This window comes from Vigna angularis, chromosome 1 (assembly GCF_016808095.1).
Source record: "Vigna angularis cultivar LongXiaoDou No.4 chromosome 1, ASM1680809v1, whole genome shotgun sequence".
In the NCBI taxonomy this organism is placed as follows: Eukaryota; Viridiplantae; Streptophyta; class Magnoliopsida; order Fabales; family Fabaceae; genus Vigna; species Vigna angularis.
Window position 1 is genome coordinate 40,849,871 of NC_068970.1, and position 15,670 is coordinate 40,865,540.

At 32.6% G+C, this 15,670-nt stretch overlaps 1 protein-coding gene across 5 annotated transcripts; it reads right to left on the bottom strand.

Annotated features, from left to right (window-relative positions):
- Positions 1-3,451: 3,451 nt before the first annotated feature.
- On the bottom strand, positions 3,452-10,618 carry LOC108346555 (uncharacterized). Of its 5 annotated transcripts, none has more exons than XM_052879486.1 (8): positions 10,251-10,449; positions 9,922-10,165; positions 9,408-9,681; positions 9,192-9,300; positions 8,862-8,982; positions 7,993-8,742; positions 4,935-6,861; positions 3,452-4,236 (listed from the first exon to the last, which is right to left on the bottom strand). In XM_052879486.1, exons 3-8 carry the CDS (start codon positions 9,601-9,603, stop codon positions 3,803-3,805), a joined length of 3,537 nt encoding a protein of 1,178 aa, XP_052735446.1. In that variant the 5' UTR covers positions 9,604-9,681; positions 9,922-10,165; positions 10,251-10,449; the 3' UTR covers positions 3,452-3,802. The 5 variants fall into 5 exon arrangements, with proteins under 5 accessions (XP_052735446.1, XP_017441123.1, XP_017441133.1 ...); XM_017585634.2 differs by having other exon boundaries at positions 9,774-10,165; XM_017585644.2 differs by lacking the exons at positions 9,922-10,165; positions 10,251-10,449 and adding an exon at positions 10,476-10,618.
- Positions 10,619-15,670: the final 5,052 nt, after the last annotated feature.

A 15,670-nucleotide genomic window follows, 5' to 3' on the forward strand; every position in this document is an offset into this window, starting at 1 on the left:
ATAATCGATTATCCTGAGGAATAATCGATTATTTGCGCGAGACACTGATATCTACAAAGTTGACTTGTAAAGTATTATTAATTTGATAGCTTCAACGACAGTGTATCAGTAAGCCACTAAGTGTTTGACAGAACGAAAGGTATTAGTATAATGTGCTAAGCCCCGTCAAAAGATATATAATTATCTGATATCTCAAACATGTCCAAGGCATAAGACATAAAAAGCATCAAACAATATATAACTCCTAACATAGTGTCTAATCAACATAGTGCTTGAACAAAATGATAAAATGTTTGAACATCAAGCTTTGCTAAGCATTACTAAACGATATACATGAGCTTAGACGACCTTATTATGAAACAAGAGCTTAAATGATCATATTATCTAGGTACAACATATCAAATGCTTTGCCTTTAAATAAGCTTATTATCAAACGGTGTTGACATTTTCCAAAGTGTTTTAAACACGCAATGTGCTATATGATCATCAATGTTTAAAATATTTAATGACTGTACGAAAAAGTGTTTCCTTGCTTGCATGCTCTGCTCTCGTTTTTTGTGCAAGTAATGTCAACAATAAGCTTTATTCATAAGCACTACATAAAGGACAAAAGGACGTTGAGAGATAAGAAGGCATTCCTAGAATGTTTCCTCAAAGCCTTTAGATTTTGCAAACCGTACAAGTTACTCATGAATGAAAGCACTAATAAAGCACTACCACCCTACAACATAGACTTGAGTTTGACCAGCTACCTCAAAAAGGCTATGAAGTCTAGAAGTCAACTCTGCATCCAATTGTCATCTCGCAAGAAGACTATATGAAAAAGTTTCACAAATGAGAAAACGATGTTCTTGAATTTGAAGAAGGTGATAATAGAAGAAAGAAGAGGAGAAAGAGAACATATACAAGAAAGATTATTGAATATTAGCTCTATTCTACCTCAAAGCTTATATCGTATGAAGTTCTTCAACCTAAGAGAAAGAACTACACAAGTTCACAAATTGTATTATATTGCATTGATCCTCTCTTTGAGAGTTACTTAAATTTGTACTTATAATCAAACACTGATTGCGTTTTTATATTATGAAGAGAATTAAAACACTTGTATTAAGTTAAACGTTCTAGTCAGGATTGACTAGAGGAACCAGAAGTAATTGATAATACTTGTATACCATGAGTGGTCAAAATACTTGGATACCAAGAGTCGTTAAACTTGGACTAGTAAGGATTGACTAAAGGAACGAATAATGGCTTATAATACTTGGGGAACTAAAAGTGGCTATAATACTTCAAAACTAGGAGTGGTTGATAATACTCAGTGTATACTAGAAATGACTTATACTTGTTTGTAATCTTGGATAAGATTAGTGGAATCCCTTAAGAGTTCTTGAGAGACTGAACGTAACTCAAATTGAGTAGACCAATATAAAAATACATGTTATAGTTTCCCTTATTTGAAAGGTTTTCCTAAAACACTTTATTGAAAACACAAAAGTTTATCCATCATTGCAAACCGTCTACCCTCTACAATAGTTATTAAGCATTGATTTATGAAAAAATTTAAAAACACTACTCAAACCCTCCTCTTTCCTCTGTTTCATTTGCCTCTTCTAATATATTCTTCGTTATGTCTATATCTAAATTAAATTTTAATACTTATTTGGTGCAAATAAATCGTTTATTAATTAAAAATATGTTTAATATGTTATTTAGTCTCTAAATTCACCGCTAAGTCTCAACTTCGTCTCCCTTTTAAAAAAGTGTTATTTTCGTTCTACTTTGTATAATTTTACCAATTTAGGTCTATTTCGTTAAATTGGCAGAAACGAAGTTAAATATTTGGTTATGTGACAAATAAGTCTTAATTTTTTTTGTCTCTTTTCTGCTCCTCCTACAATGCGTCTAAAAGTAACAAACACATTGACCCTTTCATTACTTACTTTTTTTTCTCTTTAAATTCATTTAAAAAACTATAAACTTTTATGAGAATTTTCAAATAGTAGTTTATAGCAATAAAAACAGTATAAATAAGTGATAAATGGACTGCATGCTAAGGCATACTTATAATTTTTAATGAACTGCTACAGTATTTAATTATTTATGAGTTATCTGTTATGTTTTTTTTTTTAATTTTTAATAAAATACGTATGCGTTATTTTAAATTTTATTATTATAAATAATTTTATCTCTCTTTTTTGTTAGTTAAATTTAATGAAAATTGTTAAAAATAAACCTTGTATCAAATTTCGGTTGGCCAATTTTATTTGTTTTCTAATTTTATTTTTTTAAATAAAATAGTTATTTTATTAATTACATTTTTTTAATTATCGTTTATTTAAAATTTTCAATTTGATATTTTTATTTTAATTTAACCATTCTTTAATTTAAACATTTTTAATTACAAAACTATTTATAAAATAAATAACAACTATTTACAATAAAATTATAGAAATTATTTATATTTAATTTGATATTATTAATAATAATAATTTTATTATTTTTAATTATCATAAAAAGAAATTTGAACAGTAATAAATGTGTTTTCACAAATAAATAATTATAGAGATTCAAATTTAAAATATCTCAATGTTAGATTATTTTAATTAGATATATATTATAAATATATACTTATATATATAAATATATAAAGTGAATTTATTTTATTGTCATTAAGTTTTTAATTTTATCCTATAAATATATATTTTTTTAAATTAAAATAAATATATATAAAGATAATGACTTCTATATCCAGAGCAAGAAAAATGTATGTGTACTTTTATAGAAGTGTATTTTTATTTTAAAAAAACAAAATAAACTGTGATGAATTAATTAGAAAAGTTAAAATATTATTATTTTATTAGATGTTTGAAATGTATAGAAAGATTGAAAGGTGTATAAATTATTAATTTTTTTAAAATAATTTTTTTTGAAAAAAAATTAGTTGATAATTTCTATTATAATTTTAAATAATATATAAATCATTTTAACTTCGAAGATGTTATATCATTGATTATAAGACTGTGTAACTCTTCTCGATTAAAAAAATGTATCCGTGATTCAATGCAAAACTTTTTAATAATGAGTTGTTTTTAATTTTCTCTTTCTAATGATTTTTTGTTTGTTATTTTTTAAAAAATAATTTTTATAAATATTTTGACTTGGCAATTTTTTTATAATTCAGGAAACTATTGAGAATATTAATTTTATATTTTCAATAAAAATATTTTAACTTTCATCGTTATTCAATAAAAAATTATCAATAAAATGTAAGAAAAAGGAGAAATTTGTACTTGTGCATTATATTTGTGTAATTGATTTTCTTTCTCTTTTTAAACTTGTGATTAGTGAGTAGCAGTAATAGGTAAGTGGTGGTGTTGATACATGTTTCCCTGTGTGATTGGAATATATTCACGAAAAAAAGTCAGTATGCTTTTGACAATCTTAACGAATATGAATGAGTTCTAATTCACACTTCCTTTCATGGATCACTTGAGATGGAAATCAAATAACAAGAATGAAGCATCTGGAGGAACACAATCCTCAAATCACCTCAAAATAATGGCCTACCAAGAAAAAAGGAAGGGGAGAAAAAATAACTTTACAATTATGTCAAACACAAAGTGGCATATCTTACAATATATTGGAACCACCACATAGCAATTGGCTACTATCCGAAACAGCCATAAACCTAAACACAAACGGGGAAGCATTTGGCTAAGCTCTTCTCTGGTGTATATATATAGGCCAACAGAAAGAGAAGAAATGCTGGCACAAATCAGAAGCCAATCTGAACTATGAACTCTCACATTATGATGCAATTACACTTTGATTCAAGCTTATTAGGGGGCTTCATGCTGTCTACCTTGTTAGGAAGCCCAACATTGCGTATCAAAGACTCATCACTATTTTCATCATTCTCAGTCTTCGAAGGGGATTCTGATTTTACATCAGTTTCTACCTTCTTTGGCCTGGCCTTCTGAGGTTTCATAGCACGCTTGCGGCCAATCTGGCTGCGCGTGTCCTTTGTATTGGAATTGGGTTTCCCCAATATAGTCACTGTCGGCTCAGAACCTTCCAATGGTTCTGAGTGTTCCTTTTCCATTGAAATCGTTGCAGCTTTATATGCAAGATCATGGATGATTGAGCTGCAGAAAAGTATAGTATCTGTTGCCTCTTCAAGTGTCAAGCTTCTGGTGTTAACACCATCTTGACACTCCACCGTAACTGTGGATCCTTCTGGGAAATAGCATTAAAAATCTGTCAGAAATTTTCCTAGTTCTAATATTTTCTCCAAATAAAGGTTCAGCAGATAAAATAGATTACAAGCGCCAAAGAAACCATGTACATTGAGAAACACATTTCTTGCACTCCCCGACTAGTAATGAAGTATTAGTTCAGATTTCAGAAAACTCGTAGAAAAATATTACAGAATACACCCACGCTATAAGTTGCCTGAAACATTCCTGCTAACAAGTTCCTCAAGAGCAGCGGTTATGAAAGCAAAAAATAGAAATTTTTTATTAAAAAATTACCTCGGGGTTGCATTGGAAATTTTGGGGAGTGCATTTGTTATACTTTGTAATAAAAAAAAAAGTTCACTTCTGATTCAAAAACACAAAAGTCAATCCAAAACACAAATCTTCAGGCAAATTGGAAACTGCGCAATTAAATTGCTGCTGACTAGCACTCCTAACATACCAGGCACATCAATTCAGATTATTATCATTAGTAAAAAAATATGTCAATAAACAACCTTCCAAAGTATACTTACTAACTCTATCTGTTAGAAAACAAGACCATGAAATTTATTTATCTCTTTAAAGTTTACATATGACAAACTGTGAGCTATGTACATACAACACTGCATTTGAGATACGAGAATAATTTAAGGTTGTCACAAAATGTTTTCATGTTCATCTCAAACAGCGTCATACCTATGCCAGGGGAGTACTCGGAGGCATTGAGCTCAGAAACAGAAGCTGCAAGACAATCACTGGAAGAAACTGAAACAGAATGTTCCTGAAAATCATCAACAGGGAACTTTAATACAAGTGATGGATCATCATCCACCACCCCGGTATCATTCTGAGAACACTTTTCCCCATCTATTTCTGATTCTTCAATTGTAGAAGTGCTGGTAGTTACCAGAGCATCCAGTCCATCAACATTAGAGTTCTCCATATCTTTTTTCTCATCAAAAAATGACTCTGCATCCTGAACTGATGTTTCGGTATTTGGCACACTGCCCACATTATTCGGATGGTCTTCAATTCTATCACTTAAAATACAGATTTCATGATTTGGAAATGATGCCACTGAATTGTGATCAGGCGGAACACCAGTAGCCGGGCTTACTACTACTGAGATACAAGCATCAGCTGTTCTACTACTATCGTGGTATTCAAGATTATCTTCCTTGACAACAATGGAACTCATAGAAGAAGAATCAATCACATCTGTCACTGTATTTTCTGAAGCTTGCATTTCTCGAAGATATTGGGGTATCTCCTCTAGGTTGCTGCATTCAGTATTGCCAGATGAAGTTTCTTGCCTAGTAAAACCTAATCCATGGTAAGAATGGGTTGATGTTCCAGAAAAAGATGAACCAGGGCTTGGAGGCCTGATCCTAACGTCATATCCATAGTCTACATCCAATTTCCTGCCACTTGACTGCCTTTGGACACGAAAATCAGAATGTCTTGTTGAGCTGAAATCAACAGATGATGAGGTAGAATAGCTGCTACGCCCAGTTGAACTTCTAATACTGTTAATGCTGTTTCTTGCAAAGGACAGGTCATCATAAGATAGAGTTGTGGCAGTAAAAGTCCTGCCCTGAATTACGGGTCCTTTGCTGCTGCTTGACCTTTTCAGTAGTACAGAGATGCCAGTTCCTTCCAAGAGGTCAACTTTCAAAATTGAGCGGTCTTTGGAAAGAGACAACTGCTGATCCCCAGAATGATTATCAGGCTTCTTGTAATCAACCCCTGACTGGTCCACCTCTAGCTGGTTAGTAGACATCTGCTCATTTCTCTCCACTGAACTTGAGAGAGGATTTTGTTGCGTGTGGTCCAAAATATATTCACTGGGAAAAGTTTGATTTTCCTCTGCATCCGGTTCTCCAAGGGGAAACCTCACGTTACCCACATTATTATTCTCTTGAGACAGTCTAGACTCAACAGCTAGTTGGTCTGTATCATGTGATGGCTTTTCTTCTGTAGAAATGCTTATGGAATTCACTGAATTGTCATTGGAAACTGCCAAAGTTGCCTCCGGGATGATATGTCTCAACAATGTGGTTTTCCTGCTGCATTCTTGACATAGTCTAAGATTCTTCTCAGTTTGATCAGTGGCCTCCAGAGGACAACCACAATTAGAACAGATTTCTGTATTCTCAAAAGCACCAGTTTCAGAAATGTCAGCTATGGCCTGGGAAGTTTCTAAACTTTTACTGAATTCTTTGTCAAGACCATGATAAACAAAAGTTTCAGATTCAGTGGGACCTAAACCAATCATAGGACCTATAGTATTATTGTGAAGGACATCAACTGATTCATCATTGATCTCATGATCAATGTTTACATTTAATACATCAATTTTATCAAAGGAAAATACTTCTTCATGAATGTCAGCATATACTATCTTTTCACTTTCACTGGCCACATCTTCTTGATTGTGGTCACTCCCTTCAGTATCTGGTGCAAAACTTGTACCATGATCAGAGCTTGCATTGCTGCTTGTTGTGACAGAGGAGTTCCTAGATACCAGGGATCGTTGGGCAGAATTTGCTTTTCCAACATAAAAGGTTGTACTTGGCACACTTGACAAGAGAGGCCTGAACATGTTCTGAGGACTTTTTTTATCCTGGCACGGCAAGGTTGGTTAACAAACAAAGTAAGCAGTTTGGTCCCAAGTTCCCCAACCAACTCTTAAAGACACAAGGGAAAAGATAAGGGCAAAAGGTGAGGGGAGCATGAATGAATGAACAACTCTACAACAAAAACTCATTCGTGACTAAGAACAGCAACTGTGTAACTTGGTTATGATAATCCACGTATGCCACTTTTTATATGCAGCACAATAAACAAGCTTGTTAGTGACTTTGCTGAAGTAATTTACTTGAATAATAGTCTTATCATGTGTAGCTTAAAAACAAACCGAGAGGAAAGAAAACATGAACCAGAAGAACCAAATAAAGCATTGTACCTAAGATTATAGATATAAATAAATCAAATATGATTGTACTATCCAGGTGACAGGGCTCACCTCAATCCAATCCTACCTAACCACACCCGATTGATTCCACAGAAACAACCCTGGAAGACCCAGGGAATTGCGTAGCAACAGGGGATTCTAGCCAACAGTCCCTGAGTATTGGGGGAAATACACACATACTAGAAATTATATCAAAGTTTTGGTCACTAGTAGCCTAGAAAGATCGAAGATGGTTGGCTCCCTCCAAATTCCATTTAAATTGTTATGATTTTGACAAGTACCCAAGCAACCCACACTCAAAAGCTAGCTATTATAAAGGGATAACCAAATACTTAAATATTCCACCGAGCAACTCATACCACTAGATCTGGGACTTAAGCAACCTATTCACTTTACATTGCAACCAGCTTTGGTACCAAGTGACAAGTATCCAAGCACTTGGAGAATCCACCTTCAAAAGCTAATTATTAAAGGAGAGAACCACCTAAATATTCTACTGAGCATCGTATACTACTCTATGTGAGACTTGAGTACCTCATATACCCAAGTTCCTTTTAAGGATGTTCTAACTTATTAGCATATGAAAAAAGGAAAGTGAGTGAAAGAGGGAAATTGTGTGCATGCATATGCAGAGTTGACTGAACGTATCTTTTTGTCAAACGAGAATTTTAATATAGAAAATTTAGGAATATCATATTAAAAACAGCCTATTTAGTTGAAATTACTCAACGAACTATAAAATGATTGAGAAAGTAAGTCAAGAGATTAAGAAAAAAATACCATTTGCCGGAGAGCAGAATCAAAAGATCTTTTAGGAGCAGAACTTGGGGACACCATCCTGGCTGGCTTCTTGGAAAATGAGGGAGATTTGCTGTTTGAAAATGAACCACCCCTTCTTGAACCAAATCGGTCTAGACTACCCACAGGGATGGACTGAAGAGAGTCCAGATCATCATCACCAGAAGATATGACAGAACCTTTGCTGCGTGAACTAAATTGATCTCGATCATGACTATTAATATAACTGCTGCTCCTGGAAGGTGTGGGAGACATTGATTGCCTACCCAATTTAGAAGTAGAGTCCCTACTATTTCTGGATGCTGGGGAGGAACCCCTCACATATGATGCCGGTCGATCAGCCAAAGATGTCCGGAGATTAGGAGGAGCTTCAGAAGAGAAACCAGGAATATTAGTTTGCCATGCTCTTATCTTTGGTGAAGCAGAGTTTCCACGGCTTGTTTTAACAGGGGAAGTTCCCCTAATCCCTGATGAGACAGCAGGACTACCGGAGCCAGTGCTGATTCGCCGAGGAGTAGGAGTAGAGGACCTAGAAACAGTTGTTGCAGGCTTTGTTGGAGGTGGAGATGGTCTTCTTGTTGGAGTAGCCTGTCTGATAACTTGAGTTGGACTAGAATTTGGCGTCAATGAAGACCTTCCCCTCGGTTGCAATGTGTTATTCACAGATCGAGGAGATGAGCTTAAGCGATTAGGACTTGCACTACCCCTACTGCTTTTGTAACTTCTCTCCATCTGAAAGAGTCCAACAAAAGGTGGATAGTGAGTAAAATAACACACTTTTCATACAGAGAAGAAAATATTAGGATTTTTATTCAAGAGGTAATTGTGCACAAAACAGATTTGAAACACACCGTAGATGATCTTGATATGGAAATGGGTTTACTCCGAGGCCTTCCTCTGCTCACAACATTTATTTCTGCTGGTTCATCTTCTAGTGAAGGAAACAGTGGAGTGTCCGGTGGTGTCAACAACCTTTAAACGTATAAAACAGAAATGCAGCATCAGTAAAGTAATGCGCACATCTAATTCTAAACCTTCGGAAAAAAGGGGTTTTGCATTATTGACCAAACTATTGGTGTGAAAGAAACACACTTACAAAAAGTTGCAATTGAAATCATAAAATTTGATCATACCACATCATTTAACATAGTAAGATTCAAAAAACATAAAAGACTACAAACCAATCATAGTCATTCTTGTCACCATCTACATTAAGCAATTCACTGGTTTCTCCTCGACCGGGAATGGATATCCCAAGCTTGATATCAGAAAAATGTCTCAACTTCTGAGCTGCAAATTAATATAAAAAATGGGGGAGAAATGCATGAGTATCACCCATATAAAGCAACTGATAAATATATACATTCTGTCCTCAAGAAGTGAGTAAAGAAGATTACAAAATGAGTCTTCCAGGTCATCTGATGGCTGAAGCAAAAAACTCTCTTTTTCTCTGGACTGCATTTCACTGAACAAAGCAAGATCATCATCTTTCTCTCTTAAGTGCAATCCACTTTCAAGACTGCGCCCTCGCTTGTGACTGTCTGATCTTGGCTCTCTACCAGGAGAGTATCTAAATGCTGGGGAAGGTGGCATCTCCCCTACCCAATGCAATGTCCAACAAGTGTCACCTCAAGTTCTCCATACAATCCAAAGTAAAAAACCTTCAACACCCTAACCAACAAACAATGATTACTGTTAACACATAGCACAAGCTCACCACATATTCAATCTCCATACAACAATATCAGCAAAAAAAAACCCACTTTCATTCTCCAAGTATATCTCCTCAGGCTTCGTTACTCCTTCTAAAGACTCAACAAACACTAGCACTATACCCAATGTGACTGAGTCAACCAACCCACATATCCCAAAACAAGCAAAACTATATTTGGCATATTAAAACAACTGTACCATTCCAAACGCAATGCTTAACCCCTCAACATTCATATGCAATAAGCATCCAAAGCTAATACTGAAGATATCCCCTCAACCTGAAACCCTAGAACATTGGCCAGGAATAGATCCTAATTACGCCGTTCCACCACCGACCAAAAGGGTAGCCAATTTAAACGGCAAAATTCAAGCTGGAGCCCCCATTAAGGCAAGTTCAGACCTTACAGCGAAACATGGCTCACCAAATTCCCAAGTCAAATAGCTTCAAACACAGTGCGAATTCGAAGATTAAAAAACAAAAAATAATAAAAACAAAAACAAAAAAATAGAGCTTAAATGCCAATTACAATGCGACGAATGTTGTCTCAGACACCCGGATCTACAGCATTCATGGCTTCTTGTGAGCACCCAAAAGTACAGATCAGAACCAGTGTGATCCAACGGTTCCAACAAACTCTAAAAAAAATCCATTTTTCTCTCTCCTCACACAATTCTTTTTTTTCAGTTCTGAAAAAAAAAACAGAATATTGAACTGCAATTTGAGAATAATAATATTAATACTCAACCATAACCTTTGTTGTCCTTTGATTTGCTGTTTTGTCCTAAACAGCAAGCATTCTTTCCTCTCTTTTATTTTTTTTCAGCTTCCTTTTCAGTTCTTTTTTTTCTGCCGTTACAAGTGCCTCGTAGATTCCCTCGTTTTTTTTACATACCTTTTTTTTCCATCTTAAATGCCACTCCAATATTGTTAAGAATTCTTTATGTCTTCTATTTTTCTCAATTTGCATAGAAGAACTAATATACATTAATTAGTCGATCTTGATGTCTATGATTTTTAGTTCCACTTGATATTATGGCTCATGAACCATTTTCTACCATTTTAATTGCTAACATCAATTGGATTGAATGAGACATTAATATTATAATTGAGCTGGTCGAAGGTTACATGTGTAGGTAAATGCCTAGGGTGTTACATGCCACATTGAAGACAAGTTTGAACTTTTGGACCCTTCATCGCATAAACGAGCCATAATAATAAGTGATAACAATATTTAATGGCTGGGGTCAATTTTTGGGACTAAGCTATTAAATTTCTCATCACATTCAGTAATATTAAATGTACAGTTACCTTACATTGATCCGTACAGCAACTAAAAAGTTTTGACTCGTTGAAAGTTCCAAAAGGAAAAGGAAAAACAAGAGCTATTATACTAGTAGCAGTAACATTTTAGCCAAACATGTTCTAAATTTGAAGTTCCAAGAATGAACGAAATTAGCATTGTTTAGAACAATGTTGGGACAGTGTATGAGAGACCCAAATGTGTGTATAAGAAAGTCCATCTCAGGAGGACTGAAGCATCACGGTCAGGGGCTTCGTTTTGGTGAGGTTTTGCACTTTGAAATAGTTGATATGTCCTAATTAGTTTTTTTGTGGCCTAAGGTTTCTATCCGAAGAGAATAGTATTTTAAAGGAAAAAACCAAGATGAAAATAAGACTAAAAATCAATAAAAAAAAAGGTGTAATGGAAAAAACTTGAGAAAAAAGTAAGAAGGGATAAAAGAAAGTTGTGTGGGGACTGGGTGGGATAAAGTCAACTTAACAACTGAGTTATGATTAGGCAATAGATAGGTGTGTTCACTAATGTGAAGATTATCGAATCATGTCACTTTAATTGGTAGGTGATGAAGGAAACTTAAAAGGCTACTATGCTAATCATTTTCATTGCTTTATTATGCCTTTATCTTCTCTTTGCTTTGGTTTGGTTTCACTTTGCTCCTAAACACATTTTCCCAAGCGGAGTTTAACTTAGCCAACGGTCGTCGCCATTTCCTACTTTTTCTGTCAACACAAAAATCACAGCTTTTAATTTAAAGAGAAATTTAAGACTATTTCTAATTAAAAAATAGGAATTTGGATTTTCGTTTTTTTGTTTATTACTTTTCACCTTTTAAAATATTATTATTTATTATCTTTATTCTTAAAAAATATTCTTTTCTTATTTAAATAAACCTCTATCGCCGGTGATGAGTGCATTGATGATTTAGACTTGGTACCATTTATCATAGCAGTCCTTTTAATAAATAACCCCACAGGTTAGCTCAACTGTTATAGCATGACGATCCATTAAGACCAAGAGATATTGCATCCAAAAATCATTCCAGGAAGATAAACATGTTCTTAAAATATTTATTAAAAATTAAAATATAAATTATAGATTGTTATTATTATTAATATATTTCTATCATGTTTTTCCGTTTAACTAATTGTTTTTATTAAACATGTATTTTTAATATATTTAGAATATTTGTTAGTAAGACTTAATTTATTATCAAGCATGTGTTTCTCTCTCTAGGTTAGGTTTCCCTTCTTGTAAGTGATTCAACTTTACGCAGTGAGATGGAAAATGGGATTTTTTTTATGTATGGATCATTCCGGAATGTGAGATAATAATAGAATAAAACTCTTTGTCCCAAATATTTACTAGTTTTGATCTTTATTTTGTGTGTACTTTCAATAATTGCATGATCATATGTTTTAGTATAAAATACGATTATTATAAATAGAAATTACTAATACAATAATAAGCTAACAAAATAATGTAAAATTTTAATTTTGAAAATAAATAAATTCATTAAATTTTAAAACATTTAAAAATATCTTTTCTCAGGAATTATTCTCCTTGTTAAACATAAAACATACTAGAGTTTACCAAATAAACTCTATGAAGAAAGAGTGGTGAGTTATAATAAATAGACTTAAACATCTTATTTCTAACTAGGAAAATAAAATTCATTTAAAAAAAACTCAATTTTTAACACAATTAAGACTTTTAGAATTTAAAAACTAAAGATAGTAAATCAAATACATAGAACAAATATTGCACACAATTACCACTCTTTTGAGTATCTCAATGGCCATATGGAACACATGACTCTTTCGAGAAACCTCTCTTATTATGAGCAAACATAAAGCTCTTCTGAGCAGCCTTTCCGGCTATAATGGAACACAATGCTCTTTTGAGCAGTCTCCCCAACTATGGTGGAACACAACGCTCTTTCGAGCAACCTCCTTGGCTAAGGTGGAACACAATCACAAAAACTAAGAAGCTTTCACAAATATATATATCTTCACAAAACTCATCTTTTTTAACATATTTATCCCAAATACTTATGTAACACATAACATACCAAAAGTTTCATTTTGTTATCACAATTTTAAAAAATTTATTAACAAACCCCTTTGTTTGTTGGGAAAAAATATTATGCTAAGAAAATTCACTTGAAAATATTTCTTAAATCAAGTGATAAATGAGTTTGTCATGGTTTTGAAAATGATCCTTTCATTCCTTTTCAACTTAAGAAAAATATGCATACTTTTGAAAAACTTCTCAATTTGAATTATAGAAGAAAACGAAATGCTAAATATGATGTAAGAACAAAGAACGTCATATCATATGTCCTAATGCTTCATGAGTGGTTCTATAAAGTATCCATACATCAAAATGTCAAAAAGATGAAAGAGGTTCTTGAGGTAACACATTCACATATATTATTATCACAATAATTTTACAATACACTTATCACAACATCATTATAACAATATTGTTATCATATCAACTCAATTTTTTTTTTGCATTTATTACATAACTATAATCATCTTTATCATAAACATATTTTACATAAGACTTTACAAAACCTTTTTGTTAAAAAAGAATGGATGACTTTGTTAAATTAAGAAGGGGTGAATTGATTTTAAAAACTTTTTGTGAAAAGACTTTATTTCTTTAAAAACATTTTTCAAAATCGTTTTATGTATAAACCAAATGAAATATTTGAGAATCTTATTGATACATTGATACAAGAATTGAAAAAAAAAACAAATGTAAAGGGAGAGATAAAAAAGATGAAAAAATTACATAAGAATTTGTATTAGTTTAGATTCAACTAACCCTATATGTAGTCCTCATTTTTTCTGCCCCAGTATCAATAAAAATGTTTGTATAAAAGAAATAGTAGTTACAAACACCACACATAAATTAACTTTTGACCAACTCAAGAAGATATCACAATTAATAGGATATCAAATCTCTATTTAATCATGAATACTAAGAGGATATATGTTTTATCCACTCTTATTGTAAACACACAATAAAACAATATTGATCAAAATCAACAACAAAGTTGAATAAAGTTTACCAATTAATTAGAGCATAAACATGCAAGGACTTTAGAAATTCAACTCAAGAGTTTATACAAAACATCCGTTTCTTGTGAACATGCCCTAGGTGTTTTCGTAGCTTTTACATTTTTTTATATGCTATTAATTTTTTAGAAGGTTTAAGAAGCAAATAATTTTTATGAGTAGCTTTTATCATTAGTCGATGTCATACTCAACTAAATTAAACAATTAATTGTAGTACTAGGAAGTGATCCTATATCGTCTCCGAGTTACTATCATTTCTAATCAAAGGTTCCAATCCAACACAAGTCACAGGGTTTTGTTTTGGAAAATTCAAAAAATGAGCTAACAATGAAGAATAAAATAATGATAAAAATGTATTGACTCCCTAATTTCAAATGTGATTCCACTATCATAAGTTACGAAATTAGAACCTTGTTTTACTCTTAATCCACCCATGATTAAGCAATTAAGTGAAGATTAACGCAAATTTCATCATGCAAGTAAGCAATGCAAACATTATTCAACTTCACACCTACATATTTTAAGCATAGTGTGAACAACCCACACCCATTAAGCATGAATGCAAAAACACAAAATTGAGATTAAGCATACATCAAATTTGTATTCATTCATAGAACAAAGAGATTGAAAGATGAAGAGCAACAACAACAAAACATGAACCGAACAAAACCTCAAAGTTTCATATCATTCTCCCTAAAGAAATCAATATAGAGAGTTTAGATGGCCATAGAAACGGACTTACAATACAATGGAAAATGAAAATGCAAAATAAAGTGTAGAGAAAGAAGGGACAAACGTGAACCAAAAGAGAAGACCAACTCCAAAACATGAATTGAGTGCAGAAAAAATGAAAAACCTTAAGCTGGGTTGTTTTTCAAGTACAAAACATGAAAACCCTAAATATATTGTTCAAAAAAAAAAAACTGGGTCTCAGCCACTTCATGCATGACTATTAAGTTTGATGAGAATGTAATAGTATAGAGTTTCAACCACTTTATTTTACTAAAACTGTTAAAAATCAAGTATGAAATTTTCCATTATAGTTAAAGAAAAAAAATATCAAGTATGCGGGCTGACTCACAGACTATAATTCCAAACGGGTGAACCAGTATTTTCAGCCTACATATTGCAGGCCAAATGTGAACCAAGCCTAAACCTGCTGGACTAGCTTGCATTGCCACCTCTAATTTATGTTGCTTTCGAGAAATAAATTACATATAAAATCGTGTTCAAAACATTATGTGTAAAGATAAAAAATTTAGCATTATTTATTTACAATGAACTTGGTCAAAATAAAAAAGATTTCAGTTTGAAGAAAAAGTATTTTGAACATTAAGTAAAGTTATTTGAAAGTAATATTCATAATTAGTTTATCATTTCAATAAAAAGTTAATTTGGAAAATGATGTAAAATTATGTATGCTAAAAGAAAAGGAAAATTCATTACATCAGCCTATGATATCTTTACAAAATTATTTTACATTCTTGAATTGGATAAAAATCTTTGTAGTGTTTGTAGATTTGAATAGTGTTTATAGATTTGAAATTTCTTTTAAAATCAGTT

Bases quoted from the DNA above. Each gene is read 5' to 3' on its own strand.
- LOC108346555 (XM_017585644.2), bottom strand. From the start codon at position 9,603: ATGCCACCTTCCCCAGCATTTAGATACTCTCCTGGTAGAGAGCCAAGA. The intron at 9,301-9,407 runs GTAATCTTCTTT...ATTAATTTGCAG, and splicing joins TGACCTGGAAGACTCATTTT to CTCAGAAGTTGAGACATTTT. The intron at 8,743-8,861 runs GTGTGTTTCAAA...GGACTCTTTCAG, and splicing joins CCATATCAAGATCATCTACG to ATGGAGAGAAGTTACAAAAG.